A 25,861-nucleotide genomic window follows, 5' to 3' on the forward strand; every position below is an offset into this window, starting at 1 on the left:
TTTTTGGGAGTCCTAAAACCAAACCGAGGCAAACTTTGATGATGGCTGTGTGTAAAAAGTCTCAAGTGAGAGTTTTTATTTTATGTGAGCTGTGGCCCTGTGTGAACATTTGCTGACTCAGCTTCTGTGTATTTTACAGGCCTGGACATTAAGTGGAACGACTGTGACATTTATGAGTTAAGACGAACAGCGGTTACAAGAAAAAAAAAAATGTGGTTAGACTCACTCACTGAGTCACTTTCCAAAATTGCGTCTACCTGGGACCGAATTCGGTGCGAGGTGCGGCCCGGACGCGTTGCCAGCCAATCGCAGGGCACAGACAGACAAGCAAGCATTTCATCACATGTTTTGGGAGTGTGAAAGGCAGAACATGTCGACTGCCCCACTTTGAGTCCAATTGGGTCCACCTGCACAGCGAGGCGACGAAATCCAACGCAATTATTTAGTTTGGAAAGTGCTCTCGATATGACACAGTGTGCATCGTATACAGTATCTCCTTTTCTCTCCGTGGAGTGTCTGGCCAGAGCCTGACGCTTTGACAACTGTCACATGATCCTCGGCTGTAAGGTGAGAGCCAAGCGAAAGTCGGACTCTCTCCTCCTCCCTTGCGACCTTCAGGCCGAGCGACGGACACGCGTGCGGCACGAGTAGGACTACAAGCGCACCTTTGCGGTGTAAGTTCTGAAAATGTGGCTTTTTTTCCCCCTCTGTTCTCTCAGGTGGGCAGCCAGCTGAGGGACGTGAGCGCCACCTTGTGGAAGAGTTTGAACGGTCCTTTGGGGTGAGGTAGTAGGTTGTATAGTTTTTAGGGTCCTTCCCAAACTGTCAGATGACTATACAACTTACTGTCTTTCCTGAAGCGACTGTAAAGGCAGCGGCGTCACAAAGTTGTTGTATTCTCATGTGAACGTCTTTTTTTTCCACTCTATCTAGTAGAATGAGTGTCAACGACTGCATTCAGCCTCATGGGCGACTCATGGTGTTCGTACAGGGTGAGGTAGTAGGTTGTGTGGTTTCAGGGTTGTGATTGTACCCCATCAGGAGCTAACTATACAACCTACTGCCTTCCCTGGAGGGCAGCAATTCGTCCGAGCGGTTGCACGTCACCGCGCTCCAAACACGTCAAAAGGGCGGCGATTGATGTCAGAGGGCGCGTCCGTGGTGAGTCTGACTCAATATTTTTATTTGCGTCATATGTATCAGAACTGTAATTGTTTGATTCAAAGACCAATAAAGATGGAAATAAAATACGGGTAGTTTGTTTTATTGCCTGAATGAGCTCATTCAATCATAAATGAAACAAAATAAATTGGAAGGGGGTACACAATGAGGAACGAGCCCAATAGAAGCAAATGACTCAACAAACCCTTCGGGTTCTTATCTGACCACTAGAGGGCGCAAAAGACGATGCATTTGGTGCCAATTTAAGAGCTGTGTGTCTCGTGAGGCGCACTTAATCCAAATTGAAAAATAACGAAGAACCGCAAACGATTTGTTGTTTTAAAATTTTGTGATTTTTCTTGAAAAGAAAATTTACCGGTTTCACCACTTTACCTGAATTATAAATCGCACGTGTTTATGGTCATCCAAATTGAAAAATAACGAAGAACCGCAAACGATTTGTTGTTTTAAAATTTTGTGATTTTTCTTGAAAAGAAAATTTACCGGTTTCACCACTTTACCTGAATTATAAATCGCACGTGTTTATGGTCATCCAAATTGAAAAATAACGAAGAACCGCAAACGATTTGTTGTTTTAAAATTTTGTGATTTTTCTTGAAAAGAAAATTTACCGGTTTCACCACTTTACCTGAATTATAAATCGCACGTGTTTATGGTCAGTTAAAATCTTCATTTATTCATTGTTTTGTTTTAATTTTACAACCCGGAAGTGTTAGCGCTCCCTTCGCTGTGATTGGTCCAAACTATAGGTGTGTCAGGAGGTGTGCTCGTTCGGTCGCTCTCTGCCGACGTCATTTCCTCCGGAGAGACGAAGGGCGTGTTGAGTGAACCCAGGCCGGAGTAGGACGCTGGCAGAGCGGCTACGCTGATCGGACCGTCGCCCGTCTTCATCCGCACTGCAAGGCAGACGAGCGCCCCCGGGATTTGTCATCTGGAAATGCTCCGTAGCGAACTCCCTGCGGTAATACAAACCATTCAAAGTTTACTCGTGTTATGTAAGTGTGATTAAGAGCCGCTAAGAGGATTTTCCGCCCTATCTTCTGAAAGTTCTTCAACAGTCGTGGAGGGGGAAATATTTGTCGAGGTTTAATGACCTTGTCAGGCATGAGGGCGATAGCGAGCAAGTTTAAACTTTGAATGCATTTTGGGGTTTTGACGCTAAACAGATGCCCTTGCAGCAGGGATCAAAAGCCTTCTCACTGTTGTTGCAGGTGCAAAAAAAAAAAAGTTAAAAAGAAAATAAGGGCAGCTTTACCCTGCTGGGTCTGGATCACATATGGCGTTTAGGTTTTTGTTCCTCCACATTTGCTTTGGATCCATGTGAGTCTTTGTTGACATGCATTCTGCAAAGCTCTTGTTTCCTCTCCCCCTGTGACCTAAATATAGAAAGCCCTGGGAAGTAAAACACAATGAATGCCTGATCAGGTGACACTCAGGCCATAACATTAAGTGCACCAAATGAGAAGAGCAGAACAAAAAAAACTTTTGAGTTTATTTAACTTGATTAACTTAATGTTTTTGTGCAAGTGGTTTTGTGAGTCTGCATCTGCAGTTGGCATGAGTAGAGATATGCAAAAATTCATTTAGTTAAGATATGTCCAAAGTCATCTGGAATTTTTACTATTGATGCATTTTTCTTTATTATTTTCGATGCATTTGACCCCTTTTGAGCACGTGTATGTTTGACCTTTTAGCTCAAACAAAGACGTCGATGCCAATTTATTTTGGGGTGTTAATCATGCGGCAGACCACTCGAGTGATTGCAAAACCTTGACACAGTGCCAGCTGCAGAAGTCGTCGGCGTGATCCAACTTTAATGTCACCGACTTGCACTCACCTGGCTTTGCTTTTATTTGTGTGTGCGTGCGATTAAGTATGCGAGCGGAGTGTTTCGCTGGTTCCGCGGCTCGCTGTCGGAACATGTCCTGCAGAACATGCTGTAACACACTCCTTCCACGTCAGTGCTTTTCAAATAGTGGGGCATATTTTTTTTTTTCCGCCGTACAACCATAAAGTGTAATTGCACATTTACGCCAGTAGTTGTCAGTGGCGCGGTCTAATCGAGAAGCATTACTCCACATAAACAAGAGTGATTGGATTGATTGAGAGGTCCACATTTGTCATTTTTTGGGCAGATGTCGGTGTGTTGAACGTTAAAAAATGAATTTGAAACTGTTGCCATGGCAACGTGCAGTTTGCCAAGAAAATTAGCAGATTTTGAAGGTCTACACAGGAAACTGCCGACGCATCAAGACTTGGAACATCATCGGTATTTTATTACTTTGTTGTGCAATTAAAAAAATGGCACAGTAGCACCTTTTACAAATACTTTTATATTTCACCAAGATCTATGAAAATTATATGCAACAACAAAAAAAAATCTCCCGGAGCCATACGCCAAAAAAATCCCATTCCTATTGTTGTCGTCTGAAATCGGGCTGCATTCTGCGCTTCATTAACGTCAGAACATCTGCCGCAGTCAATTACTGGAAGTTGGGGGGGGGGGGTGCGTGTTTTTGGAATGGCTCAAACAGATGTTTCGGCACGCTCACTACACAACATTGGTGTTACTTTTTTTTTTTATGGTGCTTTAATTGTCGGACCCAAAACTTATCAAGTTTCACTGTTGTCTGTCTTCTTTCCGTAGTCGGGTGAGTGAGGTCGTCATCCGGCCATGGCAGGGGATCTCTACTGCCCCCCGTCCCCACTGGCGGACTCCCTCATGGACAGCCCCCTGTGCGCAGACCTCATGGAGGATCTTCGCGACATCTCCCAGTCCATCGGAGACGACACTCTGGGGTTTGATTTCCCGGAGTGCCAGAGTCCCGGTTCGGAGTCGGAGCACTCCATCGCTCTGGGTGAGTCCGATGCACACCTGTGCAGAAATGTGCAATAATAAGACTTAATAATAATTCATTAATAATAATAATAATAAAATTAATAATAAGCCACTAATGTGGAATTGGCGCACTTCATTTTTCGTATCCAGTGAATATCTTTTATTTAATTAATAGTTAATAATTGATAATTGATCATTGATCATCAATGATCAATAATCAATAATCCGTAATCAATAATCAATAATCACTGCTCAATGATCAATCATCAATAAATGAATACAATAACAAAAAGTTTTCCTTTTTGTTTGTTTCCTCCCGTGATGGCCGGCAGACACCTTAACCCCGGCGTCTAGTCCGTCGCCGGGGGGCTGCGGGGAGACACCACAGCCCAGCGAGGTCTTGAGCCCCCTCAGCTTGGAGTGCCGCGTGTGTTCGGACAAAGCGTCGGGCTTCCACTACGGCGTGCACGCCTGTGAGGGCTGCAAGGTGAGCCTCAAACAGTTTGAAATGGAAGCCGCCGCAAGGACTCGGTCACCTTCCCTTCATACGTTCACCTAAATAGTTCTGGCTACGCAAGGCGCATGACCTCGAGGCCAGTGGAAAGTTCCGGAGACGGCGAGCCAACATGTGAGGTCCTCGGTTGGCTCGTCACCTCTCCCCCGCTTGGCTCGCAGCCAGCCTCGGTGACGTTGGAGCGCTTGCACACGCGTGGAGCAATGCCACCTCTCATGGGAAATTGGCCGCGGGTCATCGGGACCAAACGGGCCGTCTCATATTGTTGGCTTTTGTCCGAGGGGCGCTCATAAAAAAAAAAATGTGACGTATACAAGAGGTGTGAGTCGTCAACGCATGCGAGTCCACGCGCTGGTTTTAATTTAAGCAAACTTTTTTTTTTATTGTTTAGCATCTAAGCTACCTCATGCTTATTGGAAATGGCTAATATTACACAGATTTGTTTCAATTTTTGCATTTAAATATTAATTTCAAGTGGTAGTTGATAGGACCGGACCGATTAGATCGGTAAGTTAGTTAACGTTGGCAAAAAAATCTATATTGTTGTTGCTTGCAAGCACTAAAGGACTAAAAAACCTACTTTATGCGTACATATTTTTTTTAATTAATCGAACATTTAATCAATTATTGGAATTCCAGTCTGCAAAGTATTAGAATCGGCGTTGGCCTAAAAAAAAATTCAAAATCCACATTGTTCCAGCAATTCATTTGAAGGCTCAAAAATGTGCTGTCATTTATGCTATTAATTAATTAATTAATTAATTAACTAGTAAAATGATCAACTAAAACCCAAAAAAAATGCCTCTCAACAGGAAGTGATGTCTGAGACTCAGCGCTAAACTCCTTAAATGCGCAAGCTCATCACATTGCGCAATAGTCACTCATGTACGCCAACTTCACGTCAGGATTTTGATTCCCTTCCACCAACCTTTTTGTCTTTGTCGCAGTCTGTCCAGGCGGCGAGCCAGCTCGCCTCAAATTACGCGAGGCCAGATCCGTTGGCCTTCGGCTCAGCGCTAAATCTCTTGAACGCGCAAGCCATCTGCAACAAAGTAAAACAGCTTCTTTCGACTGATTGCGCCGTAATCTGAGCCCGCCTAATGACAGTCACTCCGGAATTTACAGACGTACGCGAACATCGCCGGCGAGGGGAACTTCACTCCATTAACATTCAGTTTTTGCTTTGTTTTCGCTCAACACGAACGCCGCCTTCACGGCCCATTTGTGCAGAAAAATCACAAACGTGCCCCAAGGCTCCGATGTGAGCCCCTTCACATTATCAAAACGAAAGCGGCTCCATCCGACTGATTTCAGAGGATATGAGCGAGCCGAGTGACATTTATTCACGTGCGTGCATTTCAACCGTTTGCGGAACCTCGCGCAAGCGACGCATCATAGTTGAAGCGGCGTGAGTTTGAGTCATTCAGGCATGTTGTTTTTCTCCTCGCGTCGTAAATCATAGCCACGCCTCTTGTTATGTTTGCGCGGCGCACATGCAAAGACACGCTTGCTGGAATTGTTGTTGTTGTTGTTATATGCCGTTTATTAATAGCCCAGAATGATACAATACCACCGGGCCCTTTTGCCGGTACCTGAATGCACCGGTGGTGCTCGGATTATGTTAAAGGCAGACACTCATCGGAATGGAAAGAAAACAAAGCCAAGAGACAAGTTACTTTTCTGTCATTTAAACACCAAAATGTAGCTGAATGCTAACATGTAATGTGAAACGCAATGCACAGGCTAACTCGAATTAGCATAGCATCAATTCATTTCTATTAAAACGCAGCAGCATCGTATATGAAAAAATTAAAAAATTGTTTTGACGCCAAAACTCTGCTCTTGTGGCCGAATGTGGTACTGCACGGACGGTGAGAAATGTAAACATGTTGACGATGTTTCTTTGATGCCTCCGCCAGGGTTTCTTCCGGAGAACAATCCGACTCAAGCTGGAGTACGACAAGTGCGAACGCCGCTGCAAAATCCAGAAGAAGAACCGAAACAAGTGCCAGTACTGCCGCTTCCACAAGTGCCTTTGGGTGGGCATGTCCCACAACGGTAAGGTCAAAAAAATTTGCTTTTAGGTTGGAGGGTTTTTTGTTTTTTTTTTCTTCAGGATTTCTAGTTCAAACCAATATATAAGGCCAGGTGGAAAAAAAAAAAGGTTTTCGGTTCCTAAAAGTATATGAAAAAAATCTAAACCTCCACCACGGAAGTCGGGCTTTATGTTGCCTGCGTTTTCTTTTGTTGTTTTTTTTTTTGAGGGCGTACGTCCCACTGGAGCTTTCCACTGACAAAACACAGAGCCCCCCCCCCCCCCCTATAGCCGGTGCACATCTGGCGTGTCCTCAACAGCTGGGGTCATCGGGTTCGTCCCGGCCGAATCACGAGAACACCGCGGCCGTATCATTTGCGAGCGAATTTACATGCGGGACGTTGAAAGGAATGTTTCGGCTCAACAGCCATCCGCTTCGGCCGCATGCCGCAGGCGGAGAAGATGAAGCTGAAGGTGGAGCGCAAGATGGCGGAGAAGAAGAAGAAGGAGGAGGCCAGCCCCACGCTGTCCGACCACAAGGTTCTGATCGGGCGCATCCACGACGCCTACATGAAGAACTTCAACATGAACAAAGCAAAAGCGCGGCTCATCCTCGCCGGGAAGACGAGCAAGCCGGTAAAGCGAGCGACAACCTTTTTGGCGCTCGTTCGTTTCGCCGTCAGCTCGCCTGAACGCTTTTCTTCTTCAGCCTTTCGTTATCCACGACATGGAGACATTCCAGCTAGCGGAGAGGACGCTGGCGACGCAGGTGGTGTCCGAGAGGGACGACGAGGAGCCCGAGCGCGGCCTCCCGGCGGGGGTTCTGGTCGCCGCCGTGGGATGCGGCGGGCTGCAGCAGAGGGAGGCGGAAGCGCGCCTCTTCCACTGCTGCCAGAGCACGTCCGTGGAGACGGTCACTGAGCTCACCGAGTTCGCCAAAGCCATTCCCAGATTCCAGAATTTGGATCTGAATGATCAGGTAGTTTGGCTGTTATTCATTTTTTCATTTTTTTCTAATTCTACGTTTTTGATATTCTTCAGGTGTGTCAATGGAATTGCTTCAAAGCAGTTGCTCCTTTACTCCTATTTCTGACTTGTTGCGTTTTTTTTTTTTTTTTTTTTTAGGTGACTCTCCTCAAGTACGGCGTATACGAGGCCCTCTTCACGCTTCTGGCCTCGTGTATGAACAAAGACGGCCTCTTGGTGGCGCGCGGCGGCGGCTTCATCACTCGCGAGTTCCTCAAGAGCCTGCGGCGGCCTTTCAGCGACATGATGGAGCCCAAGTTCCAGTTCGCCACGCGCTTCAACTCCCTGGAGTTGGACGACAGCGACCTGGCTCTCTTCGTGGCCGCCATTATCTGCTGCGGAGGTGAGTCGACGTTCCGTGGCGACGATCAACAAGGTCCTCATCCCTTCCTCGCCCTCCTCGTCTTTGTAGACCGTCCAGGTCTTGTGGATGCGACTCTGGTGGAGCGACTCCAGGAAGGCATCGTGCAGGCGCTTCGGCTCCAGCTGCAGGCCAACCACCCGGATGACGCCTTCCTCTTCCCGAGACTGTTGCAGAAATTGGCCGACCTTCGAGAACTGGTCACCGAGCACGCTCAGTTGGTGCAGGAAATCGAGACGACGGAGGACGCGGCGCTTCACCCCCTCCTCCAGGAGATCTACAGGGACATGTACTAAGAGCTGGCTCGTTTACCTGCGGTCACCCTTATCAGTGTACTGTCGATTATTATTTTGGGGAGAAGCGCAGTTGTGAAGAGAGGGCCAGAGATAATTAAAAAATAAATAAATATGCACGTATAATATTGCCTAAATAGCGTGGCGGCCAAAATCTCAAACTCACATTTTATTATTATTATTTTATTATCGGTTTTATGCCTTTTAATGTGTGATTGTGACTTCCACCCGAAAGTGACCACTGTAAAATAAGCGATGAAACATTTGCATCAAAAGTTGGATTTCTTTGAGTTTTGAACCGCACTTTTAAAGGTTGAATTACGCCACAGTTTTCATAACTACAAAATACTGAATGTGCCAATGTGAAATAAATTGTTCTCACAAGTAAGACAATAATTGTTTGTGAGATTTTCTGCAAGTGATCTCAAATTCATTTTTAAAAGTGTATAAAAAAAATTTTATTTTAAAAAATTGTCAAGGTTCTTTTTAAATGTGTGCCTTACTCACTAAAGTGTCTGCTGTGAAATAAATGATGAAACCCCTGAATCAGTCAATTTATTTTGACCAAAAAACACAATCGGTCGGCATTATTTCTTTGAGGGGATGCAGAATGTGATGTTACTTTATAATTATTGGTTCGTGGTTGCTCTTTAATGCATCAAGATGATTTGTAGCGTTAGAAAAAATGTTTTACGTTTCCACACGTATTTAGCATATTTAATTACATTGTGGATATATTGTGTTGTTTATTTATTTCTTTACATGCATTTTGCTACAATGACGGAAAGCCACATGCATTTCTGCCCATTTGAATTCCTGCCATTTCTCTCCGGTCCGCTAGGTGGCGGTAAAGATTCATCCAACAACACAACTGCAGCTGTAGCGGCAAATGAAAAAAGTCGTCCCGTGTTAGCAAAACAATGGAAGAAAGTCCTCGCGAACGCCGTCAAAAGACATTTACATGCCAGTTGTGTGCTCTAAGCTGTCCTTACACTTCCTACGGACAGAAGCCACCTAACACAAGAGCCATTGTGTAAGTGCACAATAAAGCCAGCGTTCATTGTGGAGGCTAACGATGCTAATGCTGTTAGCTACTCCGTGCGGAACATTCATAACTGTCCACTTTTTCCTTCTCCACAAATTTTGATCGAAGTCTTGTCGTCCAGGTTGCTGGAGGAGTGCTATGTGACGAAAGACCCCTTCAGTCCCGATAAGGAGAAGTTTCTCGTTTTGGGTTCCAAATGCAGCATGTGTGACGTCACTGTATGTGTTGGTTCGGTAAGAATTCGGTTCAAATTCCATTGAAATGCTCCATTAACAATTTAGAAGTCAATATTAACTGACGTGTAGTTAAATTTAAATACATTTTATTGTCAAGCCTTTCTGACCTAGAAACATTTTGCAACTTCCCCTTGTGTGTGGTTTTAATAGTTGGCTCTTATGACTTGGGTGTCATGTGGAGCAATGCACACTTAAGTGCTGAGTGAGCGTTTGTGAAATCAATTAAATCTACTTTTAGCACAATAAAATGTCCCCTCTGCACTTCCTTGCCCATTCAATGTGACCTGTCACATCGACTGTAAAGACAAACTCAACCAACTGATTCTCTCAACTGGCAGGACTGCAGTCTGTTCTACACCAAGAGGTTCTGCCTGCGCTGCGTCAACAAAAACCTGCAACAGTTTCCCCGACAGATCCGGACCGAGTTGGCCAAGAAGCTGCCGCCATAGGTTTACTATTATAGATAGATTTTTTTATATAAACATCGCATGGGACACTTCAGAACCGCCACAATCAAATGAAACGTAAACTGTGTTTTTATTCCAATGCTTTTGGGCGGTTTATAATATCTTGTCATTCATTGCTAAATATTTCCTTCATTGGGTCAAATACTGAATTAGGGCTGAATGATTTTGGGGGGAAAAAAAGAAAATGGCAGGTTTATTATACATAAATATTGTGCTTTGAGATTAGTCATATGTGAAAATAAAAGCAAATAAAATAAATTGATGTGAAAGACAAATTATTTACTTCAACCATAGTGTTAGATTTGACCTCTTTAATGATATAATTGACTTTGGCTAGTCTCTCTATAACAGCCTTTGTTCACATATTAGTTGAATTTAGTTAAGGCCGTGTGGTCACACATTGGCTCGGCAGAGCCGTCCCGGAGTACGAGAGAGCAGAAATCATGTGAGAGGGAGTTAGACCTCCTTCTGCATCTTGCAAAATAAGGTTTTGTAAGCCATATTAACAACAAATAAATGTTTAAAGGGCCTCTTATGGAAATGCCGCATACAATCATTTTTGTCGCTTTCCTCACACATGATTAGGCAGCGGCTGCTCATTGCTGACTCCTGTGGAGTCCCAAAGTTGTTACTTTGTACTCATTTTCCTGAGAAGAAAAAAAAAAAGAAAAGATTTTAACTCACATTGTATCTTGTGTACCCGTCACAAGACGTTTGACCTTCAAGGCTGCAAAGGAACAGTTGAAGTTGGAATCCAACACGAAGCCCCGTTGGCGGTGATGTTGCCACAATTTTTATTTATTTTTTTTTCCGAATCCACGCTGAGTGGATTTACCGCGATTCAATCAAGTTGTTTATGGGCTGCCGCAATTGGATCAAGCAGGGCTGTCTTGTCAGCACGGTTCCAATCAGCTGATGCTGGCGATACGATAGTACTACGCGGCCGTGCTGGATGACTTACGTTTTATCTGTTAACTGCAAACAATTGGCCTTTATAAAGTCTTTCCAGTGCAAGAGATTGCAATGATAGAGAATTGGCGCGGTTGGACTTTGGATGAATTATTAACTAAATGAGATACTAGATTGTGTTTTAGTGTGGCTACAATGCAAGTAATTACATTTTGACTATCGCACTTAGTATAAGTAGTATGAAAATAAAAATATGTATTTAGAGTTTTGCATCTCTTTGCTAGATCGTTTTATGTGTATGACAATTAATGAACAATGTGAATTTGGCTTAGCAAAAAAAAAAAAAAAAATTGAGTTAAAATTTTTTGGGGGACTGAACTAAAAAAAAACATATAAAATTAGTGTCCAGAGTTAACGATTTAATTTTGACAGCCCAATTTACACACCAAATGTATATTTTTTATACGAATCTCAGAAAATCTCTTCTGCCCTCTCGTGGCCACAAGCAGCATAGACGTGACCTCAGAACAACCTGATTCAATTCTTTTGTGGCTTTGCCGTGTCAATAATTTTTTTTTTTTCCTTCTTGTTGCCTTTCAAACTCGGCTCATCTCTTTCATCCAACAGCTAAAAGTGAACTGTCAGCAGCTGTGATGTTTTTTTTATATTGTTATTTTTGAGGAGCATAGCAAAAAAAAAAAAAAAAATACAAATAAATGTCCTGAAGTATGAAAGCAATCTGTGACTTTTTTTTGCCAGTTTGTCAAAGAGATTGAATTATTTTTTTTAATATAAAGCTGGAGTGGAAGTCCTGGGCGGTTCTCGTTTTAAGTGTTTCTCTCTCGATTGGTCCGCGCACTTGCTTGGATCCGCCCACCGTCTTGTTCTGTTTAAATCGTCTTTCGCGTCAATTTGCCTTCTTCAGTCTTGCTCACTCGAACGCCATGTTGGCTTTTACGACCTGACTTGTGCGTTTGCGCGACTTCACAGGAGTCCTTTTTTAAACCCCCCCCCCCCGTGCCTTTTTTTGTGGATATTTTTTCCTTTTTTGCATGGCGCACTGGAGTACGCGCGTTGCATTCCCGTCGTGACTTCGCAAGGGATCCTACAAAGCCAAAGGATTTGAGATTGTTGTCGTCGTTTCTATGTGCAACAAAATGTCAGACGTGCGCCTTTCCAACGCCAGTCCGCCGCTGGAGAGGGTCGACGCGCGGCAGCAGGACCGCGTCCGACCCCCGGTGTGCAGGAACCTCTTCGGCACACCTGACCCACAAGAGATCCGGGACCGTTTGACGGACACTTTGGAGACTGACGTGCGCTCGTTCGAGGAGCGCTACAACTTCGACCCGGTCCACGATCGACCGCTCCCGGATGGGGACTTGGAGTGGTCGGAGGAGCAGGCGGCGCCGGAGTTCTACACTCGGCCGCCGCACAGGAGGCGGGGACCGCGGGCGAAGGACTGCGGGGAGTCTCCTCGGAGCCAAACCAGAGACTTTTCGAAGAGAAGACCGTCGGATGCTGCAGGTGACAACAACAAGCACACGCCCTCTCGAAGCTATCTTTGCGGACTTCGCATTTCCTTCGGTTTTTCCCCCCTAGCGAGGACGTGCAGCTCCGCACAGCAGCCCCCCCCCTTCTAACACCCCCAATCCCTCCCCTTCTCCACCTTCCTCCTCCTGATCACTCTTTCTCTACCACCAGGTCAGTCGAGCGAGTGCCCGACGAAGCGGTCGCATTCCGGGGCAGACGACAACGACGAGCCGCCCCGGGGCGCTGGAGGTCCGGCGGGGGAGGTCCAGTGAGCGAGGCTGGAACCAGGTCAGAGCGTGACATTGAACGCACCACAAGACCTTTAATATCACTTACCTCTTTTATGATCACTACTGTTTTGACGATGATGACTACTCTTATTACGTCATTGCATCGATGCACAAAGTCGAAAGCATTTCTCATGTGTTGTTTTTTTTGTAGACAGCATCATGGAGGAGACCCCTCAGCAGACCCCCCCCCCCCATAGGAAGGCAATAGAGGCTGCACAAGCACTGAAATATGTACACTATCAAGTTTTGGCACTCTTATTAATATTATTTTGTATTCTTAAATTGCCTCAGAAGCAGCAGACAATGTAGCAAGAAGTGTGCAAATTTATTTTCCCTCCTGACCCTCCCTCCATTTTGTGTTCTTACTACCTATGTATGTTATTTTTATTTTTAATTTTTTTTTTAATATGTAGCACATAAAAAGCATTCTGCTTTTCATGCCTGTGTTATTGGATATGTGTGAATTTTGACAAGGGCGGCGTTGCAGTGCAATTTCCACCCTAAAAAGATGTTTGTTTTTTTTGTTCAAGTGGTCGTTAATGTGTCATTACTATTCAGGTATTCCACTTTTTTTCGGGGGGTGCAGGTTTCAATGAGTCAGGGTTGTATGGAAGCTTATGTCTTCTGTTTTGTTTTTTGTTTTTTTAAATTATGGCTTTGTGTGTCCCAGTGTTTTAGCGCGTTACACTGGCAAGGTTCCATCTTCTCTGGGAATAGCCACAAAAGATTACGTTTACATGGTCTCCTCATGTGCCCCCTCCTTTATTTCATTTTTTTTTTTTTTAAAAGAAGAAGAAAATCAGGGTTTTGCCAAAGTGTGTGCCTTGTTTTGGCTGAGCGATAGTTGACCAAATTTCACAGTATTTGCCGATAATCCTACGAATTCAAAACATATTTGACCGGCTTTTACTGCAGCAGTTATGTTGAACTGTGGCGTCCAGATAAAAATGTTTTTGGGAAGAAGAAAAAAAATCACTGGGCTACTTATGCAAAATATGTGAAATTCATGTGGAACATGTAATTGCACTATTGTTAATTCAATTTTTTTTTTGTGTTGTCGGCAGAAAAACAAAGTTGCACTGCCTCAGCGAGAGTGAAAACTCTGAAGTGTACCTGTGTGCCTTTTGTTTTGAAAAACACTGAAAAATTATACTAACTTATTTATGTTTTTTGTGTGTGCGTTGTATGAATTTTCCAAAGCAACATTTTTTTTTAAAAAAAAAGATGTTTTAATCATTGTTTGTAAAAGATGAATAAACGGTTGCAAACCTGATCCTATTATGTCTTTCATATAATTGGTCCTTCCAAAGTCAACTTAGGACGCCAAGTTCTTTGACAGGCAGTCTAACCGCTAATCAAAGCTCACCAATATGCACTGGGAGCTTTATTTGCAATACAGTGTAACCTCACATGCACTTGGCAACAACTGCGCGATAGTAAGTGAGCTCAAATGGCCCTCGAAAAAAAAAAAAAGACTCCAGCACAGTCGTCAAAGTAGTGGCAAGAAAGCTGCAGTGAAGGCATGCGAGCTGCAGGAGGGGAAAGAGAAGTGGCTTGCCCCCAGCCAATAGGAGCGCAGAAAAGAAAAGCAGACCACTTCGGTGATAGCCAATCAGAAGCCGGGAGGCGGGACCTCTGGACGGTACATGCTGTTCTTTTCTTAAAACACACACGCACACGTACGCTGCAATTAGTTTCATTGGCTGCCTCTTTCTTGTTGATATCAGCGTGTGGGAGGCAAAAAAAAAATAGAGCGTGTAAGAGAGCTATTCCTGTACAGAAATATCTCACTGCGGTTGTGGGTGCGTAATAAGTGTGTGCTGATTTTCTTTTTTTTTCCCCCTTTACCTTTGACAGCCCAACAGAACGTTACCCTCGCCTGAGTACTAATCTGTGACGTCAAAAGAGTAAACAAGTGATTTTTAATCATTTATATATTTTTCTACATTTTTGTCACGTCTGTTTTTGTCAGTCCCTCCCTAACTTTCTCAGTAGTTAAAATGTGTATGTAAGCCCCGCCCTACTCCTGCAACCTCAGCCAATCAGCTTCTTCCCTGCCCACCTCCCACCCCCAGCTGTTCTTCGACAACTATTTATAGCTCAGGTGTGTATTTTTTTCGTCTGTATTTATTATTATTTTTAAATATTGTTCATAAGTGTGTTGCTTTGACTCACTTTTCAAAATGAACTCCAAATTTGTGAGCGGCCTTCGCTAGTACGGACTGAAAAAAAAGCGTAGCTTCTGTCAATTTACTATGCTATGCTATGCTATGCTATGCTATGCTATGCTATGCTATGCTATGCGATGTCTAAATGAAATGAAGGTATTAATTTAGCAATGTTTACTTTGGTGGTAAAATAGTGTCGCTAAAGTTTAGACAAAGTATGTCTACATCAATAGTGTTGCAGTTTAATTATCATCACTGAACCAAAGTAGCAAAGTAGAAGGAGTAAAATAAATTTTTGGTATGTCTTTACTTTTTTAACACAAAGATTACGTAAGATTTGTTCTAATGTAGAATATAAGCCTTGTTTGGAAAAGGTCACCAAATCTAGTAACTTTTAGGCTGACTTTACAATATTGATGTCTTGTACAGTGCCATATTTTTTTTTTTTTTTTTTTAAGTCATTATTTTTTATGTTCCGGCCATGTCAGGAAAAGGTTTCACATTAGCCGAGTTAATGTACGGTAATTGTTGCTCCAGATAACGACCGAGGGCCATAAACGCTGAAAGCTATGAATAGATATTCACCAGAAGGCCTATAAAAGAATGAGCTCACTTCTTGGCCATCTTTGCCAAAGAGGAAGGCAGAGTGCGGATATTCCTTTCCAATTTGTTTTCGTGTGGAAATACAACTTCCCCAGGCGAGCTGGTTTTAATTAAGCCCTTTTTTCTGCGTCATTTTTTGCCTCGCGGTCACGCGATCGTGATGGCGGCGCTCTTTTAATTTTAGGCGGCGTGGCGCTAAAAGCAACCGTTTGGCCAGACCTTTTTGTGGCGTGGGGATGTAAATAAACAAATGTGCCATTGCGAGCTCTTGCGCAGTTTTGGCTCTGGCAAGCGTGCACTCCATCCGGCGTAACCTTTCCTCAAGTGAAAGAAACAGACAAATTAAATGTGAAAATGCTATTACAGGGTTGACTCATGTTTTTTTTTTTTACACTCTTTAAATAGAACAGGAATTGCACAGATTGTTCAAAACAAACATCGGGAATTTTTCAAGGACTTGTCGCCATGGAAACTAAACTATGACACTGGTTTTAGAAATCTGTACGTAGGACAGTACGCCAAAAAAAAACAAAAAAAAAACTTGCAGTACCGAAACTGACCTGTGAGAGGCAGCGTCATGTAGAAATCTGTTGCTCACACACCAAACATATAAGAATTTGTTATCGTAATTATTGAACAGGTTTAACATTTACGATTGTTTGCAGATCAGGAAGGGAAACTATTAACACCCAACACTTCGCTCACACCGTTACGGACGTATTGCGACCGATAAAATTCCGATAACCGATTCATCGGGCCGATGAATAAAAAAAAATATATCATGAATTAAAATCACACCACGAGGAAGATCTTTTCGAGCCATCCGACAATTTGTACTCCTCTCTAATCCTCTCCCGAGCCATCTCCTCCCGGTTGTGGTTTATGTTTTTCATTAGGCCTCGAGAGCGGAACATTCGAGAGGAGACGCCAATCAAGCGCCGCTCACACTAATAACCTCAGGCCACGACTTTTCCCCAAACGCGTGTTTCCACTCGTCGCCTGGATACGCGTGGCAGTATGTCACCTCAACAACATATTAACCAAAAAAAAAAAAATGTTTTGGAACAGGCTGATCTTTGAACATTTGACCCACACCCCCTCGAGTTAGCGGGCTTAAGATCCCATGACTAATGTTTGACCCGAGGGCAGACGTGCGGCTACAGGAAGTATCGAGATTGGCGGTGGGGTGGCACCCATGTCAAAGTGTTTCCATGTTGCTTTTATTTAAAAAAAAAAAAAATTGTATACTTTTTGGTTGTTCTGTTAATTGTGTCGTGAGCTAAATGTCAGCAACCATGTGCTTGAGATGAGTGCTGTTGCTAGGCAACCCAAAACAAAGCCTGATTTGGAGGCTGGCTCACACGCCTTGATTTATTTTTAATTATTTTTTTTTTCTCATCCTTCATACAAACACACAAACACCCAAGTGTTTTTTTTTTTGTTTGTTTTTTTTAAACTTGTAATCCCCCACTGTGGCCTCGCCACCGCCCACGGTGTCTTTACACTGAGCGTCTCACATGAGAAGCGCTCACTTTTCAGTTTGGGGTGATTAAATACTGCTCAATGTTGAACAACTTACCCTCCATGCAGTTTTTTTTTTGTCAATACGGCACACAGCATGACTTCATTTATTATTGCTAGTCATTATGATACTGTGATAAGCAGTATCGTGTTGTAAAATGTCGGAGTCAATTATTAACGTTGCTTCAATTCACATGACAGATGGAGAGGAAGAGCCGTGGCGAGTAGTCGAGTGAATTTCATCAAGTCAGTGTGGAGGTAATTTCAAACAGTTTGCAAAATGTGTCACTGTGACTTTTTCACCGTAACGAGTCGGCGAGGAAACTGTGAATTGGATTTTATTGTCGTTTGTTGCCCCTCTCAACCCTGTGCAGACGTCGCCGGAGTACGATAAAACCAGATTTCACAGCGCGGTCGTGGCCTTCAACGTGCCAGAGTGCACGCTAATCTCCCCGCCGCGAACCAAAACACGCCCCAGAACAAATAACCAGCTCGTGATTATGTTTCACGACGTGTGAAAAGTGTAAACGAATCACATTGGTGAGGAGAGAAGTGGATCTTGGCCCAAAAAATTATCGCAGCAAATCAAAGAAATCCTCAAATTAAAGGTTACGTTGGATTATAGAATTGTACAAACATAAAAAAAAAACGTCATTCACAATACAACTGAAACAAAATTATTTTCTTGCATCACTTGTTGCTAGGCAGATAAAAAAAAATAAATGAAATCTTTTGAACATTTTTTCCGACAAATATAAAAATATTGAACTATCCAATCATGAATGTTTTTTGATGAAATATTTATTGATTTATTTACTTTTTTGGCTGACCTTCCTGTTTGCAATGACGTCACCTTCCCGGGTCACTTGTTACTAGGCAGATTTCACCAGGCACGATCCTACCTGCCGGCTAAAAACGTCACGTCACTCTGAGTTCATTTCTATACATCCCCGCTCCGTCTCGCTCGTAAAAGTTGATACACTTTGCTCAAGGGAGGCCGTGTGGAACGAGGGCGCTGCAGTTTGGCCCCGGTCCAGTTTCCAGAATGACTGCGGGTTCGACGTGCTTTCTTTTGTCACCTCATGCGTGCTATCTGACAGCTGTTTTAAGGAACGCTGCTCCGTCACGCGATATCAGGTCAACACGGAGTGCAAATCAGGCCGCCGCGGTGATTTATATCACGCTGGACATTCTTGTTTGTTCCTGCCAAATGTATATAAAGAAAGGAATGTTTTCCACACGTAGTCGCCACATGTGGCTGATACGTGCGAGCCGTCCGCAGCGCATTCCAAAATATTTTCGCATAAATCCAAGCGAGATGTCCTGGCGTCTTGCGCGCAAAAACGCGGCAGTTTCGCCGGCGGTTTCGAGGGTGGGGCTGCTCTTGACTGTACAAAAAAAAACATTTGCTTACGAAGGAGCACACAAACACACATTCGGTGCAAAATGTTTGGGTGCAAATCCGTGCAAAAATTGATTAAAAATAAATAAATAATTTTTTTTCAGATTTTGGAAATTTTGGATTCATAACATAACTCCCCCTGTCTTGGAGAGAAAATTGGTATGATCCTCTTGTATTATGTAATTGGAAAATGGTCCCATCGTCGTGTTTTTTATGTTAACATCCACAAAAGTGGCCAGGCTGGACAAACACAAATATACAAAAAATATTTTTGCTTTTCTACGTTTATTTCCACGCAGGATCGCTCACCCCTGCCCCAGAATGAAAAATGGTACGATCCAGTCGGCTTTTATTATTATTATTATTCAGCCTGAAAGATTATTATCTATTATGCTTTTTAGTATTACAAGGCTTTTTTTTTTTTTAATGCACCGTATAGCTTCTGCTCCAATTGAACATTTTTATTCTTTTCATTTGGAGTATCTCATGAAAGAATCGTCCTACTCTCTTGCATAACTGGTTGTGGTCACGACTGCACGAAGGTTGCATCATGTTTGGTTCAAATACAAACTTGTGTCCTTTCACTCTATTTTGGGAACAAAACAAACATTTCGGGACTTTTGTTCCTTGTTTGGGGCTCAGCAAATTCAAAACACATCTGAGGAACTGATTTTCGTCACCAACAACCAAACTGGTCCAACCAGCAATTCAGCAGCCGTGTAACTGTTTCCCCTCCGCAAAAAAATTAAAAAAAAAATGGATGGTTTGACGCAGGTGCAGTGAGTCTGCAGCTCAGTACATTTCCAAAAAGACTCAAAAGTCATTTTCCAAACCTTGGAAGATTTATTTTTTTTCTCAATTTGTCCAATTCCTCATGAAAACTGACGCAAGAAAAAGCCTTTTAATTTTTGACTGCACATAAATAAACGGGTGTGTGTGCGATGATGTGGGCGTGTTCGTTCGTCGATTATGGGTGTGTTCCCTTCCACCATTTGACCTTTTTGCCTTTTTCAAAACAGCATGTAACATGTCTGCTCGGCACACTTGGCGATGCAATAACATGTGGCTCACGCTCGGTCCTAACTCGGCAAAATGTGAGCCAGTATAAATCCTGTTGAGCAAAAAAATAAATAAATAAATAAAAAAAAAAAAGGGCTCTAATCTTAACTGTTCCTGACTCATTAATGATAATAATACCCTTCTGGAGGCTATTTTCGGCCAACGGCGGTTCAAGTCCGAGACATTTTTAGCCTGTTCTGTACTTATTTATTTATTTACCCCCCCCCCCTTTTTTTTTTCCCAGTTTCTGAGGGAAAATAGACGCAAGCCGAAAGACCTCAGACCACAGCACGGAACGATGTCAGGCCCATGAAGAAAAAAAAGTAAGTACAGGGCGCTTGCCTTTCCAGTCACGGAGTGTGATGATGCAAAAAAAAAAGAAACCTAAACACAGACCTTTTTATTATGTACACTTGGCCTAATTGTCCTAAAAGTCCCTTAGCTGTAAAAAAAAAAAAAAAAGAAAAAACATGTCTAATAATGTTAGCAATGAATCTGTCGAGCGATTTCTGCGGATTGATTTCCGATGAGTACAAGCAAGCGTTTGGAATGTGATGGCCGTGACATTTGTCACACAGCAACAACACCCAGGCCACAAACTGCCACATTCTTGCCCCGATGACACACGGCAAACCGTCACAAGGTGGACGTGACACGTGATTTTTGAAAGGGGGGTTTTCGCGATGAAGACAGCAAGAGAAAGTTGGGTATGGAGATGAGCGTAAGAGGAAATGCAAAAATAATTGAAGTGGCCGGAATAACGTGACAGACATGAAACTCCTGCACGGCGACTGTCATTTTCAAAGCATTTTCCGACATGGGCAAGGGTGTGGTGACATTTTTTTTATTTTCATGGTGATTTATTCTTATGATTTGTATTTGTATTTTTTTTAGCCACGCCCTTGTCAGCTGACGGTGCACACCCTTGGAAAAACACACCTCTGGCAGTGTTGTTGGCAGTTGTATTTCCACCGCGGGACTCACAAGGTTCTTAACCCTCATTTTCAGTTTTTTTAAAAATGAAAAAAAAAACATGTGGTGAGAGACACCACAGCATTACCGTTATAAAGACAAAGGTCCTAGAAAGGCGCCTTGAGGTACGCCACAACGACTATGACTGGACACGATGTACACAAAGATTGCATTCAGACCGCAATTTCATCATTCAATTGTTCACTCATTTATTATCCACTATTTGAAGTTCAAATGTAATATTCACTTTTGTTGTATTGTTTGCTTTGTTTTCCTCCCGAGCGCTCTGTCTCGATTATTAGCGGCACATAAAAGCAGGTGTGACGTGGTTCGTTTGGGCGTGCGTGCATTTATCGGGTAATTAGAAAAGCAAGCGATCCACTTTTCATCAAGCATAAAAGATTGGCTGTCATTTTTGATTTTCCAAAATTCTTCCTCGTTGTTGTGTAACTGCATGGCTCGCGTACAAATGATCAGGGTGGAGCGCATGCTCTCTTGTTAATTACCTTGTGTGGCGTTTGTATTTAAAACAAAGACTTTTCTCATGCTCCGGCTTTTGTTTCGACAAAATGGTCTTATTTTGAATTTCGATGAAACGCGTAGCTCAGCTTAGGTTTCATTTAGACAACATGATCGTCACCGGTTCTTTTTATTTATTTATTTTTTTGTATATTCCGAGAACATCCTCCGGCCTGATTTCATTTTGACTACAAACTACACTTTGTCTTAACTGGGTTAAAAATAAAAAAAATAAAAAAAAACAAAAAACAAAACAGAGGAGGGCATTTCATTGATACGTGCGGGATTTTTTTTTTCCTGCTACGTGTAAAAATAAACAAGCACGCTTTCATGGCTGCTAAAAGGAGCCAATTAGAAACAAAATTGCTGATCGTAGCAGAACACGCCGCCAGGCCTCCATATGTGCAAAAGAACTCGCAGCTGAGGTCACGGCATACATGCACACGTGCATGACGTCCACATTTTGTGTACATACGTGCCTCCGTTTGAGGGCCACTTCAATGCTGTGTTGTTAGTGGGAAGGCGGGGGGACTCCCGTTATTTGCAAGTCCGTCACAATAAACGGCGTCTCACACACTTACGCATGCATACTTGAGGCCTTTTGTTGAGCTGTGGCGTGCGAGCAGGCTTATGTACTCAATCACGCCTAAACACCGCTGACAGGCCGGGCACGCACACGCACTTTGAACATCACGCAAACTCCACAAATATGCAGCAAAGCGTTGTTCCCCAGGAGGGCCAAATTCACACTTTTGACGAGATTGTGCAGTCAGCACCTGCTGTGCTAAGTGAACGCCAACAAACAGCGTAATTTTTTATTTTTTTTTTTGTGTTGGTGTGCTTTGTTTGTTTTCCGCCACATTCATTTGGGTAAATAATATAAAATAAAACAAAATTACTTTATGTATAGCAAGACTGATAATACTCAAATAATTTTTAAATTTTTTTTTTCTTTAAATAAAATTCAGGAGACGTATGATGTTTCACACCCAAATGTTATGAAGTGTTTTAAAACATTATTGACATGTTGAAATTCTAGATACAGCATGAATTCATTTTTATACTTGAAATTAAAATAATTAAAAAAAATACAATAAAAATAAAAAAATATATATATATATGATTTTTTAAATTATTGATATTAAGTTTTATGAATTATTTTTTTTATCATGAAAAATAATTCATAAAACCTTTAATATCAATTATTTAAAAAATCATATTCATCTGCAATTTTTTTGATTTTATTGTTACATTTAAATTGTATAAATAAGACAATTCTATTTAAAAAAAAATAGCTAAAAAATATTCAAATGTGGGGAAAGATTTTTTTTGTACAATGTCACAAATAAAACAATTCTAATGCATTCAATGTTGCTGAATTAAAAAAGTAAACAAACCTTAAGCTCAATGTTTCAAGTGCGCACTCACTCAACACGAGTCACAAAAAATGTAGCCTGTAGCACTGCTCAGACTCCGCTGTTTACTTGGACTACTTTGGAGAAAAACAACAAAAAAAAAACATTGTGCAACAATGACGCCATTTATTCCATAATATTGTATCTCTCGTTTTATTTTTCAATCAAGTTGAACCTCCTGAGAACAATTTTTAGGCTGCATCTTGCGCAACATCCTGCGCCGCTATTTCAATGCCGACTCCGTACTTGGTAATGATTACTAAAAATGATTTTGAAAAGTATTTTCCAGCTTCCCGCGTTCCCTCCCTCGCATCTGTTGTGCTGAGACGTGTCTGCATTGGAGCGCCCGGGGGCCATGGGGGGGGCCATGTTTCTTTACCGAGCAGGAGGCAGCACACGCGACTTCCACTCGTCCATTAATGCCGGCGGATCAGCAACAGGTGGTTCGCATAATTCCGACGAGGCTTTTTTCCGACGCGGGGGGGGGGCGCTCGGAAAAAATATATGCTTCGGCTGACTTGGGATAACATTCTATAAGATCGCGGGGGATTACGTGTGATGGCGTGTCCCCTCGCTGCTTGTTTCTATTCCAAGCATGACAATCGGGTTAGTTTGACACGCTCGCAATCTGCGGAATTGATTTCATCTCTCAATGTGAGATTTTCAAACGTGTGTTATGTCTGCGGTCAGCCAAGCGGCGAGCTCGTTGAACGTGGCGAGGATGCGTCATGTGTCTGGAAAATGAGCAACAGGTGAAGGTCCGACGGCATCAGACATCCATGTGAATGAGGAGTTTGTTTGTTACGACCAGATCAGGAGTTCTATAAAAAAAATTAAATAAATAAAACACTTAATGTACTCATTCTACGCTCCAAAAGTTACCAACGGCTGCAAGCAAGTTCATCTTTGTCAAAATGTACACTTTGCAACGGTTTGGTTTCAAATATTGGCAAAAAGACGCTGCTTTCTCTAGCAACGGGCAGATTGCGCCGTTGTGGGCGTGAACACAGCCGACTCCATTCTGCAATCAAAGTGGCTTTTCTAAATCACAATCGAATGGCGGAATCTCCGTGTTCATGTGGTAGGCAAGTCGATCAAGAGTTGACGCCCAAAAAAAGTCTTAAAAAGTCATACCCACAAAAACGTTTAGAATCGAAGCAGCCACAATTTGACATTTTCCTCCCGCCATTAAATTTGCGTCTGCATTAAGGTGTGCTACAAATGAGCCTCACTGTATATTTGCCACCGCAGAATATTCCCGCGTGACCCCAATCTTTCCCAAACACGCCGTCTTAAATTGTTAACTGTTACTGACGGCTCATGAGCCACTCTCAAAATAACGCCGGGTATGTTTTGGCACCGCCATGAAAAGAAACCATGAAACTCTTCACGTCCATTTCGGTAGTTTTATTGCAAAGGTAAACATTCGGAAGGCCGTACATCAAAGCCGGGGGGTGTCGGATAATCCCCCCCCCACCCCCGGTTCATTTGGATCTTTGTGACCATGTTCCGACCTCGTCAGGCAGCGGGTGAGAAGGGCTCTGTGCTTTAGTTGGAGGCCCACCAAAAAAATGCAGAAACGTCACATTTAATCCAGCCGGGACGCAACTTGGCAAATGCCATTTTTTTGTTTTTTTTTTGCAAGGAAAATTAATATTTTTTGGGCCTCCGTCGTTTTCGTTATGCGCCAACGTATTGCGTTGTATTGTACTGCGAGAACTGTTCCCAGGAGAGTCCTAAAATGTCCAAACTCACCTTTCTGCCCCTCCTCATTTTCCATCCCGCCACAGGCTGTAAAAATAACTTGTTGAATATACGTCCTGGATTGACCCACAAAAAAAAAAAAAACAGAGACAGGAAGTCAGCCCTTTTTAGTTTGAAGCTGAGGGTGATTATTAGAAGTCCTTCAAAGAAAATTGAAACCACGGAGCCATGATGAGCAGACCCACAAAAAAAAAAAAAAAATCATTAGAGGACATGTCCAAGAAGATCAAGAAAATCGGACATTTTGGCCAATTGCAGTCTTAGAAAGATTGAAAAAAAATAAAAACCTGAAAGAAAATTCAGCTATGACATTTTTCTCTGTCAGGTTATCGAAATTTTAAATATTATTTTCCAACATATTTCAACCCAAATTGCACTTGCGCAACTTAAAACGAGCTCGGCCCGTTTTAAGTATTTCCTGTGGATGGCTCTCAAAGCACCTCGTAAAACATTTCGTGCCAATGTTCTGTTCCGCCAAGAAAGGTGTTTTATCTCGGATGATGTGATCACAGGACCAACCCTCAACTAAAAAAAAAAAAAAAGTCCATAATTGGTCACAGGTTTCAAAGTGTGCCGAGCAGCTGATGAGTGGAAATGTCAAGCGCAAAATGTGTGCGGGTTTTGTGTTTCCTGCCTCGCTGCTCCCTTTTCCTCCTCACGACTGGCCTCCTTTTCCTGCTTACTGGCCTCACGTGAGCTCCCCCGTCCTCCGCTCGGTCTGCGTGGGCTCGACGACGACACCGCCCTGTCTGGGTCCTGATTGGCCCGGGACTCCCGCCTAGCGCGTCTGGGACAAAAATACGAGGCAACAAGCCAGCTGCTGTCCCGAGGGGCGAGCGCTGGTTGGCTTAAAGGAGACATGATAGGATTTTCTTTTTTTTCTTTTCGCAATTTAAAATAATTCCGAGAGTTGAGTGTTCGCAGCTTGGCATCAATCGACGATTTTTATTTATTTATTTTTTTTTAATTAATTAATTAATTTATTTATTTATTTTTATTTTTAAATTTTATTGGGGGGGGGGGGAATATTTTGGTTTCCCACCCCAAAAAATCTTTCCAATACATTTCATTGCGGTCCAACCCGATCCATGTCCTTTGCAAATAGCGAGCTTCCCTTGTATAGTTTTAAGTTGTAATATCCCCATTCACCTCTAGATGGCAAACTTGATTTTATACTGCTGTGTTCTACAAGTATTCATTTTTTGCAATATTTGACATGCATGACAAACATCGTAACTCAATAATATTAAAATTCTGAATGAATGGATTTTTTTTTTGTGGTGAAAAAAACGCTCAAAATGAGAATTCCTGTTGATTTACTGTTCATTAGTTTTGTGCTGTCCTTGAATAATTAATTTCGTTTGGCTCAAACATTTTATTGACTTCATAAATGTATTGCAAAATCGAATACGAGCTACGCCTTCATATTGATCACATCTTTGAAATGTGCTTTGCATTTTAGGAATTCTGAAGATCTTTTTGTCTGGTGGACATGATGTCACCAGATAGCAAGTGGGGGAATTCTTCAACATTCCTTCAACGGGTATGTGAGCGTTACTGTCAGTTACCCCCCTTCAAACCCGCTTGTACACTTAACAACTTCACGATGCAACGCAAGCACCCATTAATGTGTCGGGATCCGTTGGAATGAGACGTTGCTCTCAAGAGTGCGCATGAAAGTGAAAAGGAGACTAATGGAGGGCCACAAAAT

The 25,861-nt window shown here is 42.7% G+C and overlaps 4 protein-coding genes across 5 annotated transcripts in view; all 4 read left to right on the forward strand.

Annotated features, from left to right (window-relative positions):
• The first annotated feature begins 841 nt into the window (after nucleotides 1–841).
• LOC148341269 (peroxisome proliferator-activated receptor alpha-like) lies at nucleotides 842–8,796 on the forward strand. Its single transcript, XM_088282440.1, has 9 exons — nucleotides 842–1,161; nucleotides 1,932–2,143; nucleotides 3,830–4,040; nucleotides 4,354–4,508; nucleotides 6,455–6,593; nucleotides 6,998–7,206; nucleotides 7,280–7,549; nucleotides 7,696–7,939; nucleotides 8,009–8,796. Exons 3-9 carry the CDS (start codon nucleotides 3,857–3,859, stop codon nucleotides 8,251–8,253), a joined length of 1,446 nt encoding a protein of 481 aa, XP_088138566.1. The 5' UTR covers nucleotides 842–1,161; nucleotides 1,932–2,143; nucleotides 3,830–3,856; the 3' UTR covers nucleotides 8,254–8,796.
• Nucleotides 8,797–9,069: 273 nt separating this feature from the next.
• Nucleotides 9,070–10,539, forward strand: cdpf1 (cysteine rich DPF motif domain containing 1). Its single transcript, XM_088282487.1, has 3 exons — nucleotides 9,070–9,283; nucleotides 9,417–9,528; nucleotides 9,870–10,539. The coding sequence occupies exons 1-3, from the start codon at nucleotides 9,171–9,173 to the stop codon at nucleotides 9,978–9,980; spliced, it is 336 nt and encodes a 111-aa protein (XP_088138613.1). The 5' UTR covers nucleotides 9,070–9,170; the 3' UTR covers nucleotides 9,981–10,539.
• Nucleotides 10,540–11,827: 1,288 nt separating this feature from the next.
• On the forward strand, nucleotides 11,828–14,000 carry cdkn1ba (cyclin dependent kinase inhibitor 1Ba). The gene is made up of 3 exons (XM_088288266.1): nucleotides 11,828–12,431; nucleotides 12,609–12,725; nucleotides 12,879–14,000. Exons 1-2 carry the CDS (start codon nucleotides 12,053–12,055, stop codon nucleotides 12,707–12,709), a joined length of 480 nt encoding a protein of 159 aa, XP_088144392.1. The 5' UTR covers nucleotides 11,828–12,052; the 3' UTR covers nucleotides 12,710–12,725; nucleotides 12,879–14,000.
• Nucleotides 14,001–14,766: 766 nt separating this feature from the next.
• The window catches only part of slc37a3 (solute carrier family 37 member 3), a 38,222-nt gene continuing 27,127 nt past the window's right edge, over nucleotides 14,767–25,861 (forward strand). The window contains exons 1-5 of one of the 2 annotated variants that reach the window (XM_088282412.1): nucleotides 14,767–14,831; nucleotides 17,221–17,277; nucleotides 19,725–19,803; nucleotides 20,375–20,467; nucleotides 25,613–25,693. The gene's annotated coding sequence lies outside the window, so the exon portion shown is untranslated. The remainder of the gene's footprint in view (nucleotides 14,832–17,220; nucleotides 17,278–19,724; nucleotides 19,804–20,374; nucleotides 20,468–25,612; nucleotides 25,694–25,861) is intronic. The other variant, XM_088282404.1, reaches the window with a different exon arrangement.

The sequence above is a fragment of the Idiotropiscis lumnitzeri genome, chromosome 2 (assembly GCF_059441095.1).
Source record: "Idiotropiscis lumnitzeri isolate Australia: NSW breed Sydney's pygmy pipehorse chromosome 2, RoL_Ilum_1.0, whole genome shotgun sequence".
NCBI lineage: Eukaryota > Metazoa > Chordata > Actinopteri > Syngnathiformes > Syngnathidae > Idiotropiscis > Idiotropiscis lumnitzeri.

Excerpts from the sequence above, each read along its gene's own strand:
- LOC148341269 (XM_088282440.1), top strand. The coding sequence starts at position 3,857 with ATGGCAGGGGATCTCTACTGCCCCCCGTCCCCACTGGCGGACTCCCTC. Across the intron at positions 6,594-6,997 it reads GGTGGGCATGTCCCACAACG|CCATCCGCTTCGGCCGCATG; the intron begins GTAAGGTCAAAA and ends TCGGCTCAACAG. Across the intron at positions 7,550-7,695 it reads ATTTGGATCTGAATGATCAG|GTGACTCTCCTCAAGTACGG; the intron begins GTAGTTTGGCTG and ends TTTTTTTTTTAG.
- cdpf1 (XM_088282487.1), top strand. The coding sequence starts at position 9,171 with ATGGAAGAAAGTCCTCGCGAACGCCGTCAAAAGACATTTACATGCCAG. Across the intron at positions 9,284-9,416 it reads CCTAACACAAGAGCCATTGT|GTTGCTGGAGGAGTGCTATG; the intron begins GTAAGTGCACAA and ends CTTGTCGTCCAG. Across the intron at positions 9,529-9,869 it reads TCACTGTATGTGTTGGTTCG|GACTGCAGTCTGTTCTACAC; the intron begins GTAAGAATTCGG and ends CTCAACTGGCAG.
- cdkn1ba (XM_088288266.1), top strand. The coding sequence starts at position 12,053 with ATGTGCAACAAAATGTCAGACGTGCGCCTTTCCAACGCCAGTCCGCCG. Across the intron at positions 12,432-12,608 it reads AAGACCGTCGGATGCTGCAG|GTCAGTCGAGCGAGTGCCCG; the intron begins GTGACAACAACA and ends CTCTACCACCAG.